Consider the following 26440-nt stretch of genomic DNA (forward strand, 5'->3'; position numbering starts at 1 on the left):
TGAGTAAGACAACACAAATCAAATAAAATAGCAGTACACTGTAGCTGTAACAAGACACTTCTAGAGCTTTTACTTAATCAACGTTTATTGCTCAAGTAGCAACTAAGAACTACTATAAGCTCCAGACTGAAACAAGATTTGCCCAATATAGGAATACATGCAAACATGTGCGTATTTGTTTGTTGGTTGCATTTAAAATAGCTGCAATTAAATGTGTTTAGAATGGCTCTCCACTGAAATAGAAGCAGTCCCAACAAGTACAACCAAATTTTGTTGCTTCTTCCCATTAAGGTTTTAGTATTATATCTAGCAATCAACTTATCCTCACAGAAAAATGATTTCAAACCTACAGAGCTTAGATAAGATGGCTCGGGATACTGTAGTAGACTACTGCAATTGCAGAAAAATTCATACATAATTGTTACTAAAAACAAATATTCTCATATAATTTCAGTTGAACTCCTCTGACGGCAATCATGTCCAGTGAACGTGCCTTCGTGTTTGTTACAACCTAATAAAACCATTTTCCTTGTAAATACATGATTGACAGTGTCTGCAAATATGAAGCTTTTAGTGTGGTAAAGAACAGTCACTCAATGAGGCTTTAAAGTCACGTGCATGCATTAGTGGAGGCAAAAAAGCTGACTCTAAATGGCTGTGCTGAGTGATACATGCAGCAGGATTTAAGAGATCTAAAAACAGTGTCAGATCCTTCCCACACCCTTGAAAATTCTTTTTTATCCTATTTTGTTGCTTACAACTGATGTCCATGACTAATCTAAAAGTGTCGTTTAAACATGGCATCATTGAGAGTTACTTACTTTATTTACACCAGTTTAGAATAGTTTCATTAATTCCACTCAAGCTGCGAGTTAGAACTGTTCCATACGCATCAGGATAAATGAATGCATCTTATGAGCTATTGGTGAGGTAAAACATCGTCCTCACCTACTCTATCACAGCTGTGGCAGTGAAATATTCACTGAAGTTAAAGTGTGGGGATTCTGTTCCACCCAAGACTTGAAAAATTTATCTTGGATGCTCAGTTGTTGTTTCCCAGTACACACGGGCTCAAAAAAATAAGTTTTCCTCCAGTAGGAAACAAAAGCAAGCAATTGAAGCACAAGCAAGAAGTGGAAGAAACTCACTGATGATTCCAGGATGCCTTTTTCTCACCCCAGTAAGACCCTGTGTTGGTTTGCTGTTTCTTCATATTAAGTACACTTCAAAACATGCTGGCCAACACGTTTTAAATTATATTCCAATATGAATTTACAACTTCTGTAGTCAGTGTAGGTCTGTTGCTCGCTTCCACTGAAAAATTGTTCATTCCATTGATCCAAGTAACAGTTTTGCCTAGGAACAGGATGGTTTGGTCAGGAATGAAAGCAGAGTGGTATGTGACCACTGACAACTGCAGTTAAGAACCTACAGATGAGATCGTTGTTCATCCTTCCATACAGCACTAGGCCTTGTAGGTAATCAGTCTACTTCACCACATGCTCCTCACAAACACAGAATATTTGGGATGACTACCTCAAAAATGACCCACTCATGGCATTCCCCAGCACTTGGCTCTTCTGCAGCTAGGTGGCAACGATAACTGAGGCAAGAGACTCATCACCATTTCGGCATCCAACTCCCTGACTCACTCTCTTGGTCAGAGGGCCACACAAGAGAGGACAACCTGACCTGACTAAATTGATTTCATCGAACCAAGCAAAGCTCATATGTCAAAGCCCGGAATTGTGCCACATCAGACCCCCCACGCTGCTCACCGCCAGACCCTGCTGTGGACCCCACATACAGAGAGGTGCATTTCCTCACACCCATTACAGCTCTGAAAGGAAGCTTGAAAGAAATCTTACTTCTGCTACTGACAGATACAGATGTTTTCCACTAAATCAATGCAACCACAAAGAAATAAATTTCTCAGAATTTTCCAACTCACACAACCATGTTGATTTTTCCCCACACACACAGATTTTGTTTTGGTTTTATCCCACTATTCTAAGACACTTTATACTGGAGAACTTGTACTCGAAACAAGCCTTTAAATACTTTACCATTTCACTTACAGAAGTATAATTGCATTGAACCTAAAACACAGTCCCAGTGCTAGCTGTAAAGCCTTCCGCAAGATTACAGGAACCAGATTTCTTTTTTAATGGAAACAATTTAATTCTGTTTTATTGTTTTAGTGAAATTTGTATTGTAGCTTCACCCACAGCAGGAATATGGAATCATTTAAGACCCCAGAGGCAAAAGGCTCTGGAAGCCGTGGAAATCACAGAATTAGAACAGCCTGTAAGTCGTGTTGCATAGCTGAAGACTGCCTTTCTAGTCTCAGCCTCCCCATTGCCCATCCCACTCCTCTCTCCAACGTCCTTGATCTTCTTGTTTCTCATAGAGTCAAACTAGAGGTGACGAGTGGCCCCATCAGGTGGTCTGGCTGTGTTTGAGCATCTTCTGGGAGGCATGCCAGTGCAGCAGAGAAATGCTGCAAACAGCAGGCTGGAAAAGCTCTGTATTGTGGAACAAAAGCCACCAACCCCAAGACACAAGTGCACAGCCTGGCAGTGAATGATACAGTGCAAGGCACAGGTTTTAGAAAATATATAGGTGCCATACAAGAGGAACCAGTGACGTGCTGCAGGACTGTGTCTGGCACCATGGACTTGTTGAATAGAAGAAAGCACTTCAACAGCTGGAGGGAGGTTGGACAAGTAGCAATACATGCCATAAGACATGGAGACTGTGATGAGTATAGTGTGGTGCAGGATTTAGGGGAGCATGGCTAGTACTGCAATGCACAGCCCTAGAAGCTACAGTTGACAATCCTTTAAGTACTATGGCAGGGGAAAGAGAGGGGAAGGAGACAGGACACAGACAGACAGGGTGTCTGCATTCTTGGTGCTTGACAGATCAAGAAGTCCTTCCTGCATGACACCACTCTCACCCTGTCCTCAGATACAGAACACAAGTCACGCTAAATACGCTTACTGCCTACATGTATCAAAGCTGGCTGTGCTGCATCACATCAGCGTCTCAGTTTGCTGGTCAGACCGGTCTTTTGGGACACAGATGTTACCATCTGTGATTTTGTATAATATCACTTTAAGTGAAGCAACATTTCACTCCTTGTCGAGGGGTATGTCCTTCAGCAGATTGCTCCCTGTCTTTCACAACATCTCCTTGCTCCAGTTTTCCAAGAAGCACACATGACGTTAAACTTACCAAGAGGCACTTCCCTACCGCTGTACTTTTCTAGCTTGCCTTACTTTGTTCTTAGCATGCTTTAACGTAATGCACAGCTAATTTTAAAAATAATCTCCACAACAGCACAAGACATGGGAGCACTCCTGTACAATTTAAAAGTCATTCCCCAGATAAATTCCTGGGATCTCAATTGAGTGCACATTACAGTTGTTAATGGTTTAACATTATACCAGCACCATCCCAAGACAAAACTTGTGTGTGTCAAAAATTCAAAACTGTATGAAGGAGGAAAAAAGTTCCTGCTTCACAGGGAAAAAGAGTTAACTCTGTAAAATATAACTACCTGGGTTTCAACATGCATCACTTTCTGCCTGCTGACACTACAAAGAAGTGCTTCTTCAGCTCATTACTAACATGCATTTAACAATTCTCTTTGTCTACATGGCATCACTGATTTCTCATACTGAGTTTTTTCTATGCCACTATCCATTATTAATGCCACGATGACACTATTAAAAAAAAAGAAAAAAGACGTTACTTTTGAAGTATCAAAATATCTTTTTCTTTGTATGTTACCTTTATAAAATGGGGCTTGCTTTCCTATAAAAGAATAATCAATTTTCCCCCCCAAAAAATCTCCTACCCATTCAGTCTCAGTTGAGCACAAGTCCAAAACTGAAAGGACCAACTGTTACATAAAGTCATCACTTATAAGAGGCAAGAATAGGCAGATACTTCCTAAAAGCTGACAAGCCACCCATGCAGAAGATGTCTATTAACCCAGTGGCTGATGCATCTTGTAAGGACTGCATTTCTCCCTCACCCCAAGAGCAACTTCTTCTAATTCCAGTTACAGCAAACTTCAGATCAGCCCTGTCTACAGCTATACACCATCCCAGGGGAACCTCTAAACTGGACTTTAAATAAACAGTTAACATTTATGAAAGTGATAAACTAACCACTAAACAGCCTGACTGCTACCATAGCGTGCTGTGTACAATCTCCCCTTAAGGCTTTGAGTTCTTCATTTGCAAAAGAGATGCACAAAGGCATGAAAATCCCATAAATGGTTTGAATTCTTGAAGTCTGACACAATTTTGTCCTTTTAGGTCCATGTGTGCGTGTGTAATCTTCTACAGAGAGGACCTGATCCTGAACCTCTAACATCACATTAAGCACTAAAAATAACCTATAGTTCTGCTGCTGTATTAAGAGCAGTGACAAAAAGGTCACCTACTAACTTCTGCATCACTGTGTTAGGTCTTTGTTCCTGCTTCATGTCAAATCCAGTTGCTCTTCTTCATGGTTGTATTTTTAAAAAATAAAAAATAAATAAAACAGATATTCCTTGTATGCTGTTGGTAAATCAGGGCATCTTATAGCTTCCAGAATGAGACGCTGCTTTAGTTACCCCTAGCAGGTACATAAATCACAAGGATATGGATGATTACTTGGAGACTAATAACATGAGACGGCTCTTAATGAAGTTTTACAGACAGAACTCTTCAGTGTAACATCCCTTCCTGGGGATATTGATACATGTGAGAGAAGTGGCAATAGCAGGGGAGGGAAAAACGTACTTGTTCTTAACACAATATCTAATAACAAACTAAATCCAGAAGTCTCTGAAACAAGTCAAAACCAGGCCAGAAACAAAGGGATGTAAATACTGGCATAAAAACAATGGGTGCGTTTTTGTACTTTTTTTCTGTTTTAATCGAATATGCTCCCCTTCTCAGTTTTGATTTCTACAGTTACTGTTGTAACTGTTGTCATTCATTATTTTTCTTCTACTTACTGTTCCTCTACTTTTTTAAGTTACATTTGTATGTTTTCCAACAAATTAACAACAATTAGGTGCTCAGAGGCCTCCAGTTACTACAAGCTTCAGTCATTTTTTTTTTTGCAAATTGGTACAGAGAGTAGAAATAATCAGGAGTAAATGCAAGGTTTCGTGTGAAATTGAGTACTATTTTAGGTCTGTGACCAAGATTACACTTGATGAGAGAAATGGGGTAGAAAGAAAGAACAAGCTGCATTTCATGTCGATTGTAAAATACTCTAAACTTCGCTAATCCTAGAAACACAAGATTTGGAAGAAGCCGAGCCACATTATTCTAACAAAAACATTTTGTCTTCAACATAGCTTTCCGGATGAAAGCTGAAATCAGAGAATGGACTTACAAGAGCATTCAAACAGACTAAAAACTGCTAACAAAATTAATAATTATTTTGATCTCCTTGTTTCCCACATATACAAGTTGCATCCTTTTTGTAAAAGTGACTTCTAATGGTTATAAATAAAGACTGTATGAGATTGAATGGCGTGGAATCATGGAATCATAAAATATCCAAAGTTGGAAGGGACCCACTTAGAAGAGATTTGCCCACTCATAACATGGTATTAGTCAATGCAGAAATATCATGAACTTCACTGAAAAACAGGGATTTATTTGCTTCAAACAACTTAAAGCTGCCTGGGCAGCCTCTCCTGAATGCATACTTTAACTCAAGTATTACAGAGTCGTATTGCCAAACTACTTAGAGATCAAAAAACCTTCTTCAAACTAGAGTTTATTTTCACAAAAAATAAGTTGATCTGCCACATGGTTTGTGCTGTGTAGTGATCTCCAGCTAGTGATCAAATTTTCAAACTTCCCAATCACGAGAAATGGCTCACTGTGTCCAAAGACATATTTGGAAACATAAGTTCAACTGTAATACTTCGGTGTGCTACTTTGTAAGGGAAAAACACACAACCGGATGGATTTGGTTTAATCTGTGAGAATACCCCTGTTAACTATGCTGTGTTGGACTTTTATTTAAAACGGATTTATGGAAGCCTGTTTGATCACCGTTCATCCTGTTCTTCGCTTACAGGCACCACAGTGACCTTGTTTACACCCAAGTTAATCATTAGGTCTTACAGAGGGTGGGGAACAGCACAGAAAGGCGAGGAATGGGGAAAGGGAAAGCAGAGTTTATTTTCAAAAATGAAGACATGAAAAATGTCAAGAAGTTGTAGGAAAAGCAAGACAACAACAACAAGGGCCTCTCACAGATATTTTATCCTTATGCAAACATAGCTTCATGTTCCCCAACCAAGACCACTACTGGGAAGGTGACGGCAGCCTCCATGTACTCTCTGTCAAAACTTGCATAAATTGTCGACTCCAGTAGTGCCTTCAGCACAAGTAATGGAGACCCATAAGCAGAAAGCTGTGAAGTGCCAACTTGTTTCCAAGCAGCCACCACAGAGGCTACCAGAAAATGGTAGCCTCTAGAGGACAAAAAAAAAAAAGACTCACAATCCAAGGACTAATGAGGTCCCTCAAAACATTCCCTGCTCTTTCTCACTTCTATAAGCAACTTCTCTACTGAAGAAAAAGTCGAGAATCCTCTGAAAGCTGTTATAAAACAGGAGATAGTGAGACTGCTCCTACCCAAGTTAAGGCCAACATGACAAAACAGTACCTAAGGGGAAAAAAAAAAAAAAAAAAAAAAAAAAAAAACAACTGGAATAGAGGGAAACAGAGCCACAGGAGATAAGATGAAAGGGGGGAGGGGGGGTGGAAAGGTTGGCAACAAGTATACCTATGGGAGGAGAATTAGATTATGGTAAAAGCATGATTAGGGGAGGAGCAAAGACTGAAAAAAAAAATCATGCAAGCATGAATAGGGGAAGATCCAAGCAGTGCACTTCTAACTGGGAAATGACTACTCAAAATTTCCATTTGAGAAATTTACCCAGAGCCCATCTAACTTGCCCTTAAATAGTCACACTGCTCCAGCCACAGTAAGCACACAAACTTTTTACATTACTTTTCTATCTTGGTGTTTATTTTAAATTGACAGAAGTATCAATATCTCACAAGCAAGCAATCCACAGAAGAGCACTGTGGGCATATAATCAGGGTAACATGGAAGCCTTTATAACCCCAAATTAATCTCTTGAGGTATCCCACCCAGCTCACGCAAAGTAAGAAACACATTCCTTTTAACCCCAATGTTTTTGACTCTAATAGATATAAAGCTGTCATCAACCTCTTCGTCTGCAGACACAAAGCTTCATAGACTGTTTTGCCTCTCACGTGCACATGCCTACAGACTAATCCCGGTGAAAGATGCTGGAATGAGAGACACAGAAGCCAAAAACATGTATTTACTTGCACAACTGTGCTGAGAGCAGCAGTGCACATCCCCTTCCCAGAGGGAGGATCAGCTAAGGCTGACAAACCCTGGGACAAAAGGGAGAGCGCAGACCCCCACCACATCACACTCTCCATCCCCATGCTGAAACCACCAAGAAGGGAAGTCTTTGAAGACAACTGTAGAGCAAAACTGCCTAGCAAAGCAACAGCCCAACTTAAAAAAAACAACCAAATCATGATTTCTGTCTTCTCTATCTCGACCTGGACTTCCATCACCCTACATATCTCCCACCTGGGAGCCTCTGAACATCTGGTTTAATATTGATAACAATTTCGTCATCACAGCATAGAAAAATACTTTTTAAAAGGAATAAAACGGAAACAAGTGTGAGCACAGAATTCAATCACACACAATATTAATCAGAGTAATTACACAATGACCACAGGCAACACAAAAAACACTGTCCTCTCTGAAGCACAGTAAGGTGGCTGCCTCCATGGCTTGTCAACTGGTACTTCCATGGTTTAGGTCTTTTCCATATGGAAACTGGGTCAACACCTTTTCAGTATGAGTAATTTTTATACTCCTTAGCTAGCACAAAAAGGCCTCTGTTGACTCTAAAAATAAATCCTGTACTCTAACAGGTCAAGCCCAAAGTCACTTCATTTTCTAAAAGCAGTAACAAACAAGGAGCGTGGAGTGTACTGTATCTCCAGCACATGAAACCTGTGTCAGATAATTTTGTGTGGTTAATACAACGCAACAACCCCCTGCCCTAGGGCCTTCATCTCCAGCACGCAATTAAGAGCTTGCTGTTTTAAAGTTTCAAGGTTTTTGTGGTTGAAGGAGTAGTTCATTAGTCACAAGAGCTCCTTTTCTTGAACCCTTGTTAATTAACACTCTGATGTCTGTTCCCACAGTGGAAACAAGAGCGAACATTGCAAAACTGACCGCCCCTTGGCTCCCAAGAAGAAACAGGGTGATCCCTTTAATTTGGTTTGGCTGCTGCTCACACCACCATGTGGAACTGCTTTGGCTGATTGCAACAAAGTCCATTACTCACGTTTGTCTCTCCTGCCTGCATGCACCCTCACGAACGCTGTGATTACTGCTACACCCATGAGCGACCCAAGGAGCAGTTTATTGTAAGGCAACAGCTGATGCAGCTGCCAGATAGCCGGCCTTTCATACAGCCATCTCCTACACAGTTACGAAACACTTCTGACTACCACCTTACCCTAACAGTCACCGACGAGGCGTAAGTACAGGCACCTGGGAATCACCAGACATCAGCACTGGCTAATCACAAGAATATGTCAAACTGCATGGCATTAGCAGAAATGCTGACAGTGCATAGTTCTTCATCACGGACAAATCCACAGGAGGCCCTACTGGATTGTCCTAGGATATACTGCCTTTGTTTGCATGCCTACATTACTTTATGTTAATAGTCCCCAGAATACTTCTCTTTAGAAGTTACTGCTTGTATGAGCCAGGACACACAAGGAGTCTTGAGATTAAAGAGCAAAAATCCAAAGGGAGCTTGAAACACCTTGAAAAGCACCAAAATAACAATGCCAAAGTCATTCTGCTATGCCACCACACTTGGCCTGCAAAGGTTGATGCCATCACAGCTGAAGACTTCATGGAGAGCTTCACAGGAACGCAAAAAGGATCAGAGAAAGCTTAAAGGTCTTCAATGAAAGTAGCAGGTGGTTTCTCAGCAATGTATGAGGGAAGACATGCAGAACAAGAAGCTATTCAACCATGAAGAGCTCCAAGAGCGAAATCAGCTAGCGCAAATTCAAAGCAATAGAAGAGGCAGCAGAGAGGGGGAAAGGCAGATCCAATTAGCTAGACAACAAAGACTTTGCAGGAGTGAAACACACTGATAACATTGTCCCTGTGACAGGAGAGACCTGCCTTGAAGCACCCAACACAATAGGCACTTTAAAGCACATCGCTGAAGCATCTCAGCTTCCTTTAAACAGACTGTGTCAAACAGCAAGATTTATCAATTGAGCAGTCGATCACCAAACCTCTCCACTCCCCCCCCCCCTTTTTTTTTTTTTTTTAATAATTGTGTTAAAGATTTAAAGGAATCACTTCAAACAATTTGCTGTCTGATGAATTTTCATTATTCCGTGCTGTTTTACAGCCCTGGTCAGGCACGCAGTGATAACGCTGCTTCCTAAAATAGCTGAGACCTCACCGGACTGCAAGTGCAACGCCCTAAATGTAAGGAAGCCAACTGTAAAACGTAACAACAATAGAGCCAGAGAGATCTAAGATCAGCAGCAGCAAAGCTAACCAAGGGCTCTGAATCATACACATGTCCAAAATACCACTGGCCTGACCAGGAGCCCTACCTCCTTCCCAGAAGTGAAGTATGAAGTGGAGCAGAGGAGGGCAGGAGAGAGCCCTGTGTCTGCCTCAGCCACACCGACATCTTCACCCAGCATTTTTTGTATTATTAAGAGAGAAGAGTGAGAGCAAATACTCCAAGTACTCCACCTACTCCTAATAGGATGGTAACAAGATATTTCTGACCATCTGCCAAAGCTTCAAACAAGTCTTAAAGATACTTTAAGATACTTACAACAAAGCACCATCAAATATTTAAGAAAGTCAGCCAATTTAATTGATGGCTACTTGCTTCTTTCTCATAGCACTTTAGATAAATTGGATATTGTTTCTTATGGGTCATGTTTGTGGTGTTTTTTGTTTATGTGTGTGTGTGGTTTTTTTGGCAAGATCTTCTTCCAGGACACAACTTCCTTGGTGCTGCTTCCAAGCAGTGCATAATTCCTAGGCAATGGAAGCATTTCTAGGGAGGGCCCTCTTGTGTATAGCTAACAAAACTCCTAGAAGGGTGTTATAAGCAGAACGCAAATTGTTTAAACCTTGATAGAAAACCATTCTCAGAAGTTACCATATTTTTTAGAATACCCAAAGACAGTGAAGAACATTAAATGGCAAAATATGTTTCAGTAAAGACACAAGAGATAAATAACTGTTGAGTTTCCAGCTATCATTTCAACCCACACTTAATCCTTGGAAAATCAAGGATGATACTGGCCAGTAAAATTACACGCATTATGCTCAATTACACATGGGTTAGAAACCACACGGTCCATTTGGTATTCTGCAGCAACCAAGCCATATTAATTTGAGCAAAACCTGCACACATCCATAGAAGCTCCCAAGCTGGGAAATGACTACTTCTGCAAATGACAGCTGAATGAGTCTCCAGGCACGTCTGGCAGGTGACTCCTCTGCTGGGAACTGGAAATCCTCTCCAGTCATTCTGCCTTGAGATGTCAGTACAGATTTTACCATGCTAAAAGAACATATTCAGCGTTGTTGCTGGCCCTATGGCCACATCACAGCATCCCATTGTCAACCACCTTGTTTCAAGAGAGAGTAACTTTGTATGTCCAAGAATCTCATCAGCTTGGTATCTATGCATTGCAATGTGGTCTAAGAAGGTACAATATTAAACAATATTACGCTTACCAAAACCCAAAGTCAAGGTATTTCACCAAAGGTTTACTTCCAGCAACATCAATGGAAATCATCATTTTGCTGCTGGCTTCCCATCATGGCTAGCACCATAAGATATGATGGTTCCTGCTGTAAGAAGAACCCAAACTAGCCCCAGATGACTGCTCCAAGTGTTTCTAACAATACCACAAGGATCTAAAAAGTATCAGCTACACCTGACTCAATCACAATTGTTGAAAGACACCATTCCATGAAGAATCACATGCTTCTGCTCATCTTCCTGCATAGCTTTACAAAGTAGTTCACCCAGCAGATGGGGCAGGAGGGAGCTAGACAAAGCAGAAAGAACAGAAGAGGCTAGTGATTATCACACAAGCATCTGTTATTACTCTCTCATGCCATACTTTCAGAACTTGGTGTTGTAACATACCGAATTTTTCAACAGATGCTAATAGCATAAGATATAATTACACCTCTTCCACATACAGATCGCATTTGACTACACTCAACAACTTTTCTATACAGCAGATGCCTATTGATTAGTAGTATTTCAACAACCCTACATGAAGCCATGCTTTCCTTTTATATGCCTGCACACCCTTTCTAAATAGGCACACCTCATTTTCTGTTGTCACTTCCTGCACTACAGCAGCTCTGGGTGACTTATGGCACAGGGATCATCCAGGAACCAACAGCACTGAGCCATGCTGCAGACATCACGGGATGGGCCCAGCTGGGGACTGACATGCTTACACTACCAGGATACCCCACAGAGCCCTTCTCAGTACTCAGTGGAGCCCAGAGCATCATTCAGCTCACCCCAAAATACACGCAAGATCTGCTGAACCATTTTGTAGGCTCCGGTGACTAGAACAAGAATACAGACATATAAATTAATCATGTCTTAATCCCGATTTGAATGCCACCCACCATATGACCAGAGGCAAATCACTTTCCTTTACCACATGCTCCACACACAGTGCCATATGTGGACACCTGAAGGAGCCCAAACAGACTGTCAAGGAGTTTATAAGTAACATAACTGCATCCAGGGATGGAAATAGCCATGCCAACCTCACTCGTGCTGTTTCTTGTACATAGATAACCTACTTCTGGTTAGTTAAAACTGCACTGTGTAACAGAGGCACATCCTGAACTCCTCACATCTTTAACTCCCTACCTTTAAAATAACAGCAGCTTCCTACTGAGAGGGATACAGAAAGAATATAGTAAAGATTGAAGTACCAGGGTACGGCCACAGTGATATATTACAGTTAAATCAAGATAAAAATTGCACAAGGCACAGAGCGTGCGCCTATCATACCTAGAGTCTTTGTTTCCCAAAGCTCTGTTCCAGCCATCTTCCCTTAATACTGTTAAAATCTTTATGAAAGTACCTCTGCTAGCCAGGATCCTGCCTGCCAGCATCAGCCTAATAAAGCAGTAGGCAGCAAATCATTGAAGAAATATGAAACTGTCATAAGTGCAACCACAGGAATAGGATCTCTGCTAGTGAGAGCCCCCCTGCCAGCCAGTGCCTCCTACAGAAGCACAGGTTTGTGTCAGCCCATTACAGTGCTCCAGCATGGGCACTGCTGCATCTACCAACCCACACCCACCCTCCTGAACGATGAATGAATCTCATCCTCAAAGGCCAGTACTACACCTTCCTCCAATATACCTGTTAAATCCTAAGCATAACTGAAGGCAAACTATGTTCTTTTTTAAAAAAGAAAAAATAAAAAAAAAAATCACTTTATGTACATAACACACATGCTACCATGAGATACAACCAAAACTGGTAAGAAATAAAAAAAATTACTGACAGGTTTAATTTTCAAGTTCTTGTTTTCCTCACATATGGATTTATTTATCCTGTGCTGTTCTCTCAAGTAGCATCATGTATGTTAGAGGAAAGAAAAAGGATTGTTTTAAAATACAAATAAATAACTGTTGATACTTTTATGTTTACACAGGCATTGTATTTGACAAGAGATATAATGTTACTTCCTCTGGTGAATACAGCTGAAGTCCAAATACTACATGCACTATATTTATAAGAAAATCTGTAAGAAAAAAAAAAAAAAAAAAAAGTACAAGGACACTGAATTTATAGCATATTTATCTTTTGTCTCCTCTTTCAACCAAAGTTTCCATTATAGCTTGCATCAGGAATGCCAACAATTACCAAGTTATGCTTTGCCATAATCCTCTCAAAACTCTGCTTGGTGGAGCCCTCAAGTACCCCGCACCTTGCTGAGGACGGGTGAGCAAAGCTGTGAACACAGATCTCCTCTAGATTTCCTGAGGGGGAAAGGGGCTGGAGGAGCGGCACCCTCATGTCAGAGCAGGTACCTGTACATTTCACCAGGCTTCCACTGTTTCCCTACAGGGCTCTCTGGGCACAGCTCCATCCCTGGACCTTCACGTGTTTTTCAGTCCGCATTCTTCAGGCGTGCCTGAACTGGCTCTCACAGCCCTCCATCCTACGCAGGAGGACAGGAAAAAAAAAGTCTTCAGTCCCTGCTGCTCTGTCTCCCTGCAGCCCTGCACCAACATGCACACCTGCAATCCCTGCTGAGGTACAGCGCCGTGCCTCCTGGAGCAGCATGACAGCAGCCATCTCAAAACAACGTTTTTCAGACACCAAAGACACAGTACTGGTACTCCAATGGAGATCAGCAGAGCTTCACTCTTCTGCTTGCATGTCCAGCTGTCACCATGGGTTGCCTTCTGGCTGTCACGGCAAGGACACAGCTTCTTCACCACACCAGGGCTCGGAGGAGAAAACACACTGCTGCTCAGGACAGAGCATCACCTCTGGAACTGACGACAGGAGCAGCATCGCAACAGAAAGCAATAGTTCCTTTTGGTTATGCGGGGGGGGGGGGGGGCCTTTCACAAGCTACACAAGTGAGAAAGCCCAGCTGAAGCCCTTAACCAGCTTGCCTCACAACATAGACAAAGGAAGCAATACCTTGAGCCCTGCCCTTCTGTTCAGGCTGGGAAAGCATCTGTATCAGACAAGATATCGCCTATTTAATGACAAAATAGGCATATTACAGAGCTTTTCATAATGCATTCACCTGGCAAACTGCATTCCAGTAATACAAGACTCGGTGAGATAAGGAAAGATATTATTAGCATTAATGATAAAAGGATGGCAACCTAAGCAACATTCATTTTGCACACACAAGGCAGAGACATCAGGATCATATTAGCCTAGAAGCGTGTATCAACACTTGCTTTAGCAGAAGCCTTAGCCCTTGATGAGCATCAATTAAGTGCTAAATGGAGTTCTCTCCTTTGATCAAGAAGCAAGATAAGATCACATTTACACCACAGAGCTTTGATTGCAACACCACACCAGACACTTGGCTTACCTACACCTAACTACTAATATAAGAAAGTCCAAAAAAAAAAAAAAAAAGATTTTGGTATTGCAGTGAAAGAGAATTGTCTTTATGTAAAAGGGCAGGAGAAACACGTATAAGAAACTACACGACCTCAGCACTAATGCAGTATTAAAATACAAGTTGGTCAGATACTGAATGAACGTCTGTAGACCAAAGTTGCAAAGGTCAGTGATTTGATCTCACCAAATCAAATACAGATGCTTGGTTTTATCCAGCACATGCAACATTTGATGAAAAGTAGCTACTTTTCATAATATCACAAATATCTATTTTAATAGCTAATGAATGTTTAAAACTGGATTTAAAAAAAAAAAAAAAAAAAAAAAAACACAATCAGGCAGATTCTATGTACCTCCTGCAGATCCTCCAAGCTGTAAAATATTATTAGTTGTATTCTGAAAGGATGGAAGCAGGCATATGGAAATCTGCAGGCAATCTTCTTATGCAAAGCAAGCATGGCCCAGGGATATGAATGATACCTTAGACTCAGAAGTCATCTCACACTAGAAATTAGAGCCCTAATGACAAAAGGACTATATACCCTGCCTAACTTCAGACAGAGATACAAACAGTATTTTATTTGAATTTCCTAACTCTTATTGCAGCCCTGTGAAGTAACATTAAAATCTGTGAACAATCCTGTGACCACAAGAAACTGAGTCCTAAAGAACTACTTGTAATTATGTAAGAGGTTGCTACAGAGGTCCCAGCTCCATTAATTCCTATCCACCCTTCCTTTCCCCTCTGTAAGTTACTGACAACATCAGTATCCCACTACCTTCTCCTTTAAACAGGACTTACATATTTGGAGTATCTGGAGGACTGAAAGCAGGGACACTCCCAAAACAACAAACCTGTAATGAGGTGAGATCGGAGCATGTGATGACGTCAGGAAAATGTAAGGTACAAATTAAGACTAATGATATCACAAGTACAGAAAAGATACAATGGAAATCAATTTTTACCAGTTAATTCACAGAGGCACTGATGTTTGGACTTATGCACTGACATAGCTTGTGTGTGAAGCTTCCTTGCAAAGCCAAATCTTGTTCTAAGATGATGCAGCAGAGAACTGAACAGTCTCAACATCTCTTAACACTTCTTAACCGTTGCAAGTCATCAGCTGCTTGACATGCCTGGAAGGAGCTTAACTGATAGAGCAAGACTTAGATCAGGCAATCCAGAAGCTTAGATTTAAGAAATCAAAAGGAAAGAACAAACACCACCCAAAGAAAACCCCACATGTTTCTAAATACTTCTTGACAGGCCGTCTGCACGCATCACTCCAACTGCAATTCATCTAGTAGCATCTGTTGGATAACAACTTTTTTGTCAGGCTCTTTTACTTAAGAAAATAAAGCATCATGACAAATTTCAACATGCATTTTATCTAGTGCCCTGTACTTTGTCTTCCATTAGCTCGTGCAGTGTGCTAGACAGTGTACAGACAGAGGCATGATCCTTGGCCAAGAGGACTTACATGCTAAAAACAAAGAGTCCAAAGCAGAAAGAGGCAGAAGGAACAAGCACATAGTAACTAGAATTACGAAAGTCTGACAGAAGAAAGGAGGATTTTGCTCCAGAAGTCTCAAACAATGGAAACAAAAGACTTCTGATCACTGAAAGAAAGGCGTTTGAGAAAAAAATGCAACCAATTCATTGGCCAGTTGCTACCACTAAACAGTTAGAAGAAACTTCACCTAATAACTACCACCACTACTATACCTCTAATTGATTAGTACAAGTGTTTAGTTTACCAGTTTAGTTTAGTACCAGTGTTTAGGTACCACCTAAATATACTTTTTACCCACTACCCACCCACCTATACCTTAAATTCTTTGTCAGAGTTGCATAACAATTTCTTTATAAAGATTACAATCAACTTTCCAGCAAAGCCCATGGAGAATTTAGCATTTAAAACGTTGCTTTTCAGACATTATGATGACAGCACTCTACTTCTAGACCTGTGATGTTTGGTTAAAATAGTTTGAACAGCCTCTTAATGGCAAAGCAAACAGAGCTGACTGTGAACACTGAAAGATCATAAAAAAATATATAAAAAAAAAATAAAAAAAAATAAAAACCAGCACAGAACCCACAAGCAGCTCAAGAAACTGCAACACAGCAGAAAAACATGAAAACGTGATCTAAACACACGAACACAGAGGCCAACTCCTCTGTTTTATTTTTTCATACACACTTATCTTAGCAACAGTGAATGAATAATTTTAAACCAGCATTCGTACAAACTGGTTGTGCAGCTTTTTCACTTCAAGTTTCATCCCACAGACAAACACTAAATAGATTTATTTAGTATTTTCACCTTCTGCTGGCAAAACATTATGGGCCGGCTACAGTCAGAATTGCAGTTCAAATACCTGAAAAGAGAGCGTGTTCATTCAGTACCATTTCCTGATGTGTTTAATAAGGCTGTTTGAATATATTTTTAAATAATCAAGCAAACAGAGAAACTCCTCTGCAGTTATGGGCAAGTCTTTCTTCTACTTTTCATTGAAAGCAAAAAACTCTCTTAAGAGAGAAGTAGCAGTTTATTAGCATTAGATTTTTTTCCAAATAACTTGAACACAATAGTGTTTGCTTCAGAATACTTAAAAAGAAAAAAAGCTGGAAAAAAAAAAAACAAAAAACTTCAGTGCTATGTGTCACTCATAATTGCTTCTGAAATCCAGCTCCAGTTTGCAGCTCCCAGCACACACAGTTAACACAGCTGACCTTGCTGAAATCTCCCTGGGTAAGCGAGATAGCACTAAAAAAAGAACACCAGGTCCTCACGATTAATTGCTAACTATTAATAAATTAGCATATTTCTCTTCCTTCTTCCAGGCATACCTATAAATAAACGCACTTTCCCTCAAGATTGACCAGGAATGGAAATCAGAGTATTTTGTGACATAACAGCCACAGGAATAAACGACACCCATGAACTATTGGGTAATGGAATAACTGAACCTACAGCGCAATAAAAAGACCAAAGTGCCAGCTCGATCCAGAGCTAGCTGAGCCCACAGCTACAGGAACAAAGGCCAGATTGTAATGGAGACTCACAACAACGACGGCATATAACCACAAGCATGTCAAACTGTCTTTACCGTGTAAAATTTGGCTTGAAGTCACAAGTCACATAAGTATGCTAGGCCTGGGGGCAGCAGGGAAGAGGGAAATCAGGCTACTGAAAACAAAGAGGAGATACAACGATGTTGTCTAGTAAGACGGTGACATTTTTCACAGAGGAGAACCTCCCCTTACACAACTTTTTGGTCTCACATCTTTTGAGGAATGACCCTAGCTGCAAGGTTTTCAGTAGCCAGGGGCTTCTGGGACTACAGGAAGTTTCTCCGCAGGACCACATTACTATGTTTTCTTCAAATTGTCACTCTGCCAGAGAGGTATGCCACTTCTGTGCTGGAGATTTTTCCACACAAATGGCCCTATGTCAATGAGTTCTTGATGATTTCTGCACCTGGGATAGCCAAGCCCAGAAAACTACAAGTCCACAGTCAAACGATACCAGCAGCAGTACAGCAGATGTGCTGCAATCTCTGTGGCTGTTAGCATGTCCCAACATAACCTGAATTACTCCAGGACTCCCTTTTTTAAAAGCTCTGGGGGAAGGAGTAGTACAAGAGCAGTGTGAGAAAGAAGTGAGGACTCTGAGCCTACGAGCATCTTGGCCCGCACAGGAGCAAGGCTGCAGGTCAGCTGCAATGCCAGGCAGGAGCAATATCTCTCCCAGAAGGATCAACTCAAAAATATCAACATCTCGGTTCAGTCAGTTCCAAGAAAATAGTGAAGGCCAAATCATTAAACAAGCTCCACACAACCACCTGCAAGCAAGTCAATTCAACACAGCAACCTAGACACACACAAAAAAAAAAAAAAAAAAAAAAAGAGTACCTTTCCACTGCTGAATATAACCCCCAAGTACTTCTCAAGTCCCTGTCACACGGTAAGAGAAGCCCGTGACTACACCAGCACCTCTTCTGGACAGAAATTGAAGAGGTGCCCATACAGTTACCAGTTTCCGAATATCGATGCAGCAGCTCTTCATATCCTTGCTAAAAAGCATAAAAAGCATATGTAGGTGAATGCTTCACCTACAAAGTTGCTAGTGAGCAAAAGTACAACTCTTCAGCAGCAGCTTCGATTTCACTAGACCCACTCTTCACAATTCTACTACTGTCAGTACGGTCGCTTTGCCAGAAATACACCCTTCTTCACAAAAAAACAGCAGCATTCTAGTCTGAATTAACAAGAGAACACAAGCGACAGCTTCTTGTATCACCTATTGTTGCCAGAGACAAACAAAGCTCTTTTCATTTAAAATCTGGCTACAAAAATCTAAAAATATTCACTTTTGTGTAATTAATTCCAAATAGGTTCTATTTTAAATTACAGATAAAGCCTATTTACAGAATCTGCATAGAAATGAATAGCTCAAAAATCATAGAAAGAAACTATTCAGGATAAGAGCTGTCCTGTTAAAAAAAAAAAAAGTTAGTTTTGTCTGTTTGTTTTTTAAAGGAAGACAGGTTCACAAAAAGCAAATAAGCTAACTGTCCAGAAGCAGTTATACAGCTTACTTTTGGATTTGGCTTTTTGGTAATTGCTTCCTGGAATAGGGGAAAGTTTTTATGCTTCTTTTAGTTGGGAAAAGGTGGGGTTTTGTTGTCCTTTTTTTTTTTTTTTTTTTTTTTTTGTAGTTGCTGTTTTTGTTTGTTTTGTTTTCAGTCTAAAAGTATCAATTAATAGATGCTTGATTGTAAACAATTCAAAATAGAAAAACAGTTCCTGGAGAAAACTTCTGTTTTCCATTGAACATTAAAAATGGACTAAATCAGACCATTTATTTCCGCTACTCCCTTAATTTTTTTCCAAGATGCTTTTATCGCTGTATGACATGCATGCATCATTATCTGCAAAACCAATCTCCCCACTGCAAGTTGGCATCTCCCACCATAGTTATTTATGTCATTCTCCTAGAACACATCTCCATGGCACCACAGCACTAACTACAGGCAGAGGACACCACCAGCCAAACATTTGCTCCCAGAGCTTGACCAGTTGAGTGAAGCTCATGGTATTACATTCCTAGATGGACAGTGATAGTCAAACAAAAGGCCTAAGCTCCTCTCCAAACATTCTGTTAATCAGTGTATTTATAAAACTAGCCTCGAGAATTGAAGATAATAATCATAAGTTAAAATACAGACTATTGGTCTCTGCTCAAACATAAAATGCAGTGGTTGTGAACTACATAGTAGTCAAGCATTTTGGCTTAAAAATAAACCATGAAACATAGCATTAATAAGGCTGCTATTAAAGTGTCAATTTTAATGCGCAGAGATGAAAGTCTAGCCAAAAAATAAAGTTTTCCACATTTCTTTATTACAATCTTGTCATGCAGGGAGTGACGTAAAAAGACGCCGTGCACTGAAGAGGTCAAATGCTTACCTGGAAACTGAAAAACAACAGCAGAAACAAAAGTCACTGGCAGTCTTTAATTTATTTCTTTGCATTTCAAAGGACACGCGTTAGCATTAGTCAGAAGATCCACCTTCCAACTACAGCCAGGCCTCAAATTATTCTGCATAACACTAATTGAGGGTCCAACTAAAGAGTTACCTGTTCAAGAAACCTGCAAGTAAAATAAATTATGCAAGAAAGCAAGCCAAGCATGCTTAAGTATAATAAAGCCTTTTAGAATGATTAGCAGGCTTACTCTTTAATCTGGCAAGGTAACAAACTTTCAGTGCCCAAGAGAAAAAACACAATGAGGGAACAGCATTATATAAATATTCCACATGCCAAAGCAGAAGGCTTATTTCATTGTAACAATGCACTCCTGTTTAAACCAATACCAAGAGGAGAAAGAGAGGTCTTTCTGGGGAAGTTATTTAGATGTTAACGCATAACTTCGGAGCACGTCCGTGCGGGCTCCTCTCCTTCCAGAGTCTGTGCGGACAGTCCATCATTGGCACCGGCACGCCCGGACACATGTTCACACTCAGGAGGGCTGGGAGTATCCATCTTGCTCTCTGTACGAAAACATTAGCCTGCTTTCCAAATTTGACTCAGTCTCGAAGCGAACTCCTGCCAAGTGCTGACCACAGGCATGCAGTCTAATCAGCATTATGGTCCTGAGACATCGGAGTAATGGCTGCTATAAGTGAGTGCCGCTGCTAATCCAGGGGAGCTTTCAACTCTCAAAGCATTCGTAATTTCGCATCAACTTCAAATCAAGGAAAGCATGGGAAAACGCTTTATACAACAAAGGGTGATGGCCCTAAAGCACAGTCCTGCGAGACAACAGCAGTCCGTCCCACAAGTCACAAGCCTCTCACCTAATTCAGAGCTATTTCCCTTTTGATTTTCGCACTGCAGAGCAGGAACTGCGAGCGCAGACCTCTAATTGCCATTCAGAAAGTGCCATTCACTGGCACTGTCCGACCAGGTTTGACAGAGTGGAAGCCAAAACTGCCTTCCCAAAAAAAAAAAAAAAAAAAAAAAGCCACCGAGCACTGCAGGTGTCCCCCCAGAGGGACGTGGGGTACCTGCGGGCACAGCTCGCAGCCCCCACCTCCTTTTCCCCGGGGAACAGCTTCCCAGCGCCGCACCAGCGGACGGGCTCTGCAAACGCCTTGCTTAACTCCAGCTCTCCTCCTTAACTCAACTTTGCTTAACTTACAAACCAAGGTGTTTTCGGCCAGCGGGCGGGTTTCGCCCGAAAAGCTGCAAGCCAACCCGCGCGGCCGGCCGGCAGGAGTGGGGGGCTGCCCCCGCCGGGCACGGCCGCAGGGGGACGGGAGCGAGCGCTGGGGGAGCTCCGCCGGTGCCCCGCTGCCCGCCCCGCCGACAGGGCTCACCTCCTCCCCGCGCCCCGGAGAGGGAGGAAAAAGCGCCCGGGGCTCACGGGCCCCGAGAGGGAACCGGCCTGGAAGCCGCCCGCTCCCGGGACGGGGCTGCCGCTGCGGCTGGGGCTGGGGCTGGCCCCGCTCGTCCACGGGGCAGCCGAGCCCGGCAGCAGAAAGTTCCCGCGGGCCGTGCCGAGCCGAGCCGAGCCGTGCTGGGCAGCACAGGCGCCCTTACCCTTGGTCCAGTCCACCACTTGCTTCGGGCTCCACCTGGTCACCGGCTCCATGGCGGGCTCGGCCCCGCCGGGACCTGCCCCTGCGGGACACCGGCACCACTGCTCCCGCAGCCCGCCCGCCGCGCTCCTCCGGCCGCGGACTCGCCCCCTCTCAGGCTCCCATCCCCGCGGCCCCGCTCCCCGCCCGCCCCGCGCCGGCCGGGCCGTCCCCCCGGGCCGGCTCCTCCCGCGGGCCGCGGCCGGACCCGCCCCGCCGCCGCTCCGCCCCCAGGTGCTGCCGCCCGGCTCCCCTCGGCCGCCCGGAGCTGGCCTCACGGCCGGCGGGCTTCGGCCCGAGGGCCCAGCGGGAGCCCGCTGCCCCCGGCCCGGCGCCGTGTGTGGAAAAGTGCCGAGGAGAAAGTGCCCGTGGGGGCTCTTGGGCTGAGCTGTCCTCGAAATGGCAACCCCCAAGGCGGCACGGCCCGGCACGGCTCGGCCCGGGGAGGAAATGGCCGCGGCGGGGCAGGGAGGCTGCTCCGGGAGGGATCGGACGTTTGACTTAAATAATAAATAAATAAAACCAACACACAGAAAGTGAAGTTTCTAAGATCCCGGCTTCAGAAGGAAAACTGTGTGGTTTTCTGTGCCAGTATCGAGAAGCCTGCGATCACCTAACTGCTCCCCTCCTTGGCTGTAGCCTTCCTCTCAACAGCTGTGTCGTGGTTGCTTCAGTTTACTCTGCACATTTTGGATTAGAAAACTTTGATATACACATACCGGACAGTGTGTTTCAAAACATGCTGAACACAGCCCCCGTAACATATGTGTCGTGATGTGTGGCATTGTACTTTGATAATTAACACTTTTACATAAACATGACTGAAATCTCTACACGGTGTTTCTGCACAGCACGCTGAAAGAAAGTGAACTGGGGTCAAAAACAGATACAGATCCTCCTTTCTTCTGCAAAGCAATTAAATGTTGTCTTTTACACTGGCGTTTCTTGTGCAGACCTCCAAAGTTCAGTACGATGACAAATGTGGCTGCTACATGAATGACTCCAATAAAGCCAATAGTCAATAGACTGTCTGGACTTTAACAAAGGGATGATTTCCAGAATTACAGCAGTTTGTTTCTTTTGAAACTACTGTTATTTGTGCCTTCCACATTCACAGTTGCTTTGTAGTGTTTATAGTTTTATGTAAAACATTGTAGGGGTTGGTGTATTACCATAGTGTGTACAAAAAGGCAAATTAAATTTCAATATATGCTGTGCACATGTGAAAAAAAAATGTTTTTGAACTCTCAAAAACATGGTTTTTTAAAACTAATGTATTTTGTAGGCTCAGGATTTCTATGTGCAAGAGGGGGATTGCTGTTGAGGTGGCTTTGTGGTGTGTGGGAGGGAAGGATGGACAGACACGTGGGACATTTCTTCTCGCTGTGGTTTCCGAGGGGGTGGGTTGAACGCAGCCAGGCAGGCAGAAGGGTGGAGATTAGGGGGCCTCCCGCTCTCCTGCCCCACAACCAGGACCTGCCCAAGGGTGGCATGGTGGCCGGGCACTTCAGTGGCAGCTCCATGTGAGTCACAGCCCTGTGGCAATTTTAGCAGCCTCTGCAGGCTGCCATCAACCACTCTTCTCCCGATATTGGTATTTGGTTTATTTCTGAATCCTGCACTTAGAAGAGTCCTTGGGTGTGGTGGCCATTTCACCATAACGTTATTTCTGTTTTTCTGTTCTCACTTGGGAGCTACAGTGAGCCGTCCAGTGTACCTCAGTCTCACTTTCCTCAGAGGAAATATTTTGCTTTTGCCCTGGCCACCTCCTGAGGGCTGTGTCAACCCTGGGAGTGTCAGCCTCTACTTAGAGGTTTAACTGCTGACCTCGATAGCTTCATTCTCAGCATACGGACCTCCACTGCTCTGCTCACTTCTCCCAAACGCACCCTAAGACCATTTCCATCAGTAATGCAGCAGGGAGACGTGGAGAAAACACGTATTTTTATTACATGCTTCACTTAGCAGATCTGGCTCAGCAACAAATTCCAGCACGAAGCCCTTTTGCAACATGTAGAAAGGTCTTACTGTTCCTCTTGCTTGGCAAAGAAGAGCAGAGTGAACTCTGCTGTGACAGCAACACTGAAATTTTCACTTGTCAGTATTTGAGAGTGGGTAAGCAGCTAGGATTTCAGACTGCCCAGAACCCCAGTTTTCAGAGGTGCACATCTCCACCCATCTGCTGTCGCTAGACATATACTGAAAGTGTAGGGACCGGCAGTTCTGTGTGTGGTTGTGCAGTGCCTGGTGGTACTGGCTTTCCTGCCGCAGCAGAGGGAGCCTGCCCTGCTGCAGAGGCTGGCCGTGGAATCAAGAAGTGGCACCTCACAGGTTCTAGGTTTGGGAAGCAGTGGTGAAAAACAGAAAGGCCTTTTTGCATATGTACCTAAAAACTAGTTTGTTTATCCTGTTTGCCACATGGTGGCTGAAGGTATATTTCTAATTCGTGACTGTAAAGAGCTAAATTGTTTATTTGCTTTTTGGTGTGTGAAATATTTTGCTTCTCAGTTCACCTCTCTGCATATATGAAAGATTAACATGCAATTCACCACAACCTTAATATTGGTGGAGCAACTCAAAATTTCTTGATTCCCCATTGAAATGTGTCATTCACACTTCAGAAACAACAAAGCAGAAGCTCCCAACCCTTGCAGAGGCCCCAATGAACAGATGGGCCTTGCAATGTGCCCTTTTAATGGTTTCACAACAGTTAGTGTCACAGTGCTTCAGTCCTAACTACACAGATGCTTCCCAAGGTTGCAGGAAGGAAAGCAAATGTCTCTCACTGTTGGTGTTTGGAGCAGTCATCTGCTGTTATCTTTCTCTGTCACATGTCTTGGGCCAGTCCCCATGTCTTATTTGGATAGGATGAGCACCAGATTTTGTGAATCAGACAAGCAAATCTGGTCACTTGCTAGCAGATTGCCAATCTGATAAATCCATTATTCATTGTTATAATTTTCTATAATTTTCAAGATGAAAAATCTACTTTTTTTTTTGTTGTTGTTGTTGCTGTGTTTTGTTGTTTGTTTGTTTTTGTCAGCAGGACAATATTGTAGTGTCTCTGTGTTCTTTGATTACATTATTATATCCCTTAACACCAACTGCTTTACAGTCCTCTGGTCAAACGAAGTGAGGCTGAGAGGGGAAAGAAGCACATATTCAATTTCTTAGATGGATTCCTAGCCAAGTTGCTTACCTTTTAAAAGTTGCTCTTTTAAAGCCAAGATTGTAACTGTTCTTTTGAGTTGATTTTTCTCATAATCACATCATCTCAATGCCTTCTTTATTTGAGATGAGATTAACTAGTAGTCAGTTGACATGATGCAATTAGTTCTGTTTGTAGATTAAGATAGTTTTGTTCAAGAAAATACTCATTGCCTGAAGAAATAATAATAAAAAAATATTTTTTTCTCTCTCTCTGATGTCTATGAATCAAAAAATTACATGCACATCTTCAGATGCTCTATGGATTAGTTTACAAGTTTTGTGCCAGTATGGAGTATCAGGAAACATGTTGGTTCCCTTTCCATTCTTGCAGCCACATGTGAATTTTATGTTGCTGTGGCAAGGCCCAATACCAGCTCTCCAGATGTGCACCTTTTTTCATTAGTTGTAATTTTCCAGTGATAACAGTGATTTGATTTAAAAGAACATTCAGACCAACTGTTTGTTGATTCCCTGCTTTCTTCATTTTCTTTTTTCTTTTCCTTTCTTCTTTCTCCCCCCCCCCCCATCCCCCGACCAGATTTTCAAAGGATCAACAGCTTATTTCACCTGGATGGTCTGGCAGCACACAGCTCAGTGTAGACCAGATCATGGCTCTACAGTCATGGCAGGTCATGGCAATGTGCACTGTCACATCACCCATCAACAAAGATTTACAGAGCAGTCTTAATCCCACAACTGCACCCCTGTCAAGTTAGCAGAGGATGCTACAGTGTTTATGTCACCTTCAGGATTTTATCCTAGCAGCTGGCCAGCAGAAGCAGCGCATGTGATTCTTTTACAACATAAAGTCTACTGGGAAAAATTTCCCTTTCCAAGATAAAAATAAACAAATAAATTATATATATATATATGTGAATCATTGGAAAGTTTGCATCAGATTAACATCAGATTTATTGTTTTATCTAAACACAGTCTGATTGATCTGCCTCTTAGACACAGATTTCAATACCAAACCTGCCTGCTACCAGGTCACCAGCTTGGATTTAAGTCATCCATGGCAGATAGATGATCACATTTCTCACAAAGTAGCCAAAATGTACAATATGGATTGTATTCAAATTTTAAGCTGTCTTCATGACAGACAATAGTTGATTTAGCACACACACAGACGCACACACAGAAACAAACAAACAAAATAGTTGTATAAGGATAAGACAGCAAAACACATTGAACACTTTTGAGTTTGATGAGTTTGGAACAGATTATCTCTTTACTTCATGTGGCTGCAGCATATTTTTGGAGGAATTTCTGGCTCCAGTGTCCATGTACCAGGTAGCAGCAAAGTTGTCAAGAAGAATTGCAGGGACAGAATTTTCTCTTTCTGCATTTTTCAGCCCCTTTTGTCATTCCTAGCCAGTCTTTCAACAGGCAGTTCCTGCTGCCTCAGGTCCTGCTGCCTCAGGGCACACAGCTGCTGGTGTTCCCCAGCAGCTCCATCATGGCCTACAGTCAGACTTGGGCAGAAGGCCCCTTGGCCTCAGAGGTAACCACTGTCACTTATCTCTAGAGGGATGAATAAACATGTGGTAAGCCAAAGGTCACATACCAAGTTTAAAAAGTTGATTTTCTGTTCAAGGCCACAAAAAGTAATTTTTCTTCCTAATTGAATTTTCAGTGTGGTCAGCATATTGCAATGTCTTAAGGCTGCGAAAATGGACAAATTTAAAATATTAGGAATAAAAACCTGTGTATGGTTAAAAAAATCCACTTTTTGCATTTATCAACAATCCTCAGATGATCATTAGGGGAATGGTCATTCCCTGACCTCACTCA

General features: G+C 42.4%; 1 protein-coding gene across 3 annotated transcripts in view; it reads right to left on the reverse strand.

The window, feature by feature from the left end:
- CNKSR3 (CNKSR family member 3) overlaps positions 1-21540 on the reverse strand; it is a 60825-nt gene extending 39285 nt beyond the window's left edge. For 2 of the 3 annotated variants that reach the window (XM_082756787.1, XM_082756788.1), the window contains exon 1: positions 21399-21540. In XM_082756787.1, the coding sequence (XP_082612913.1) occupies positions 21399-21450 (52 nt within the window). In that variant the 5' untranslated portion in view covers positions 21451-21540. The remainder of the gene's footprint in view (positions 1-21398) is intronic. The other variant, XM_082756789.1, reaches the window with a different exon arrangement.
- Positions 21541-26440: the final 4900 nt, after the last annotated feature.

This window comes from Aythya marila, assembly GCF_965140915.1.
Source record: "Aythya marila genome assembly, chromosome: 3".
NCBI lineage: Eukaryota > Metazoa > Chordata > Aves > Anseriformes > Anatidae > Aythya > Aythya marila.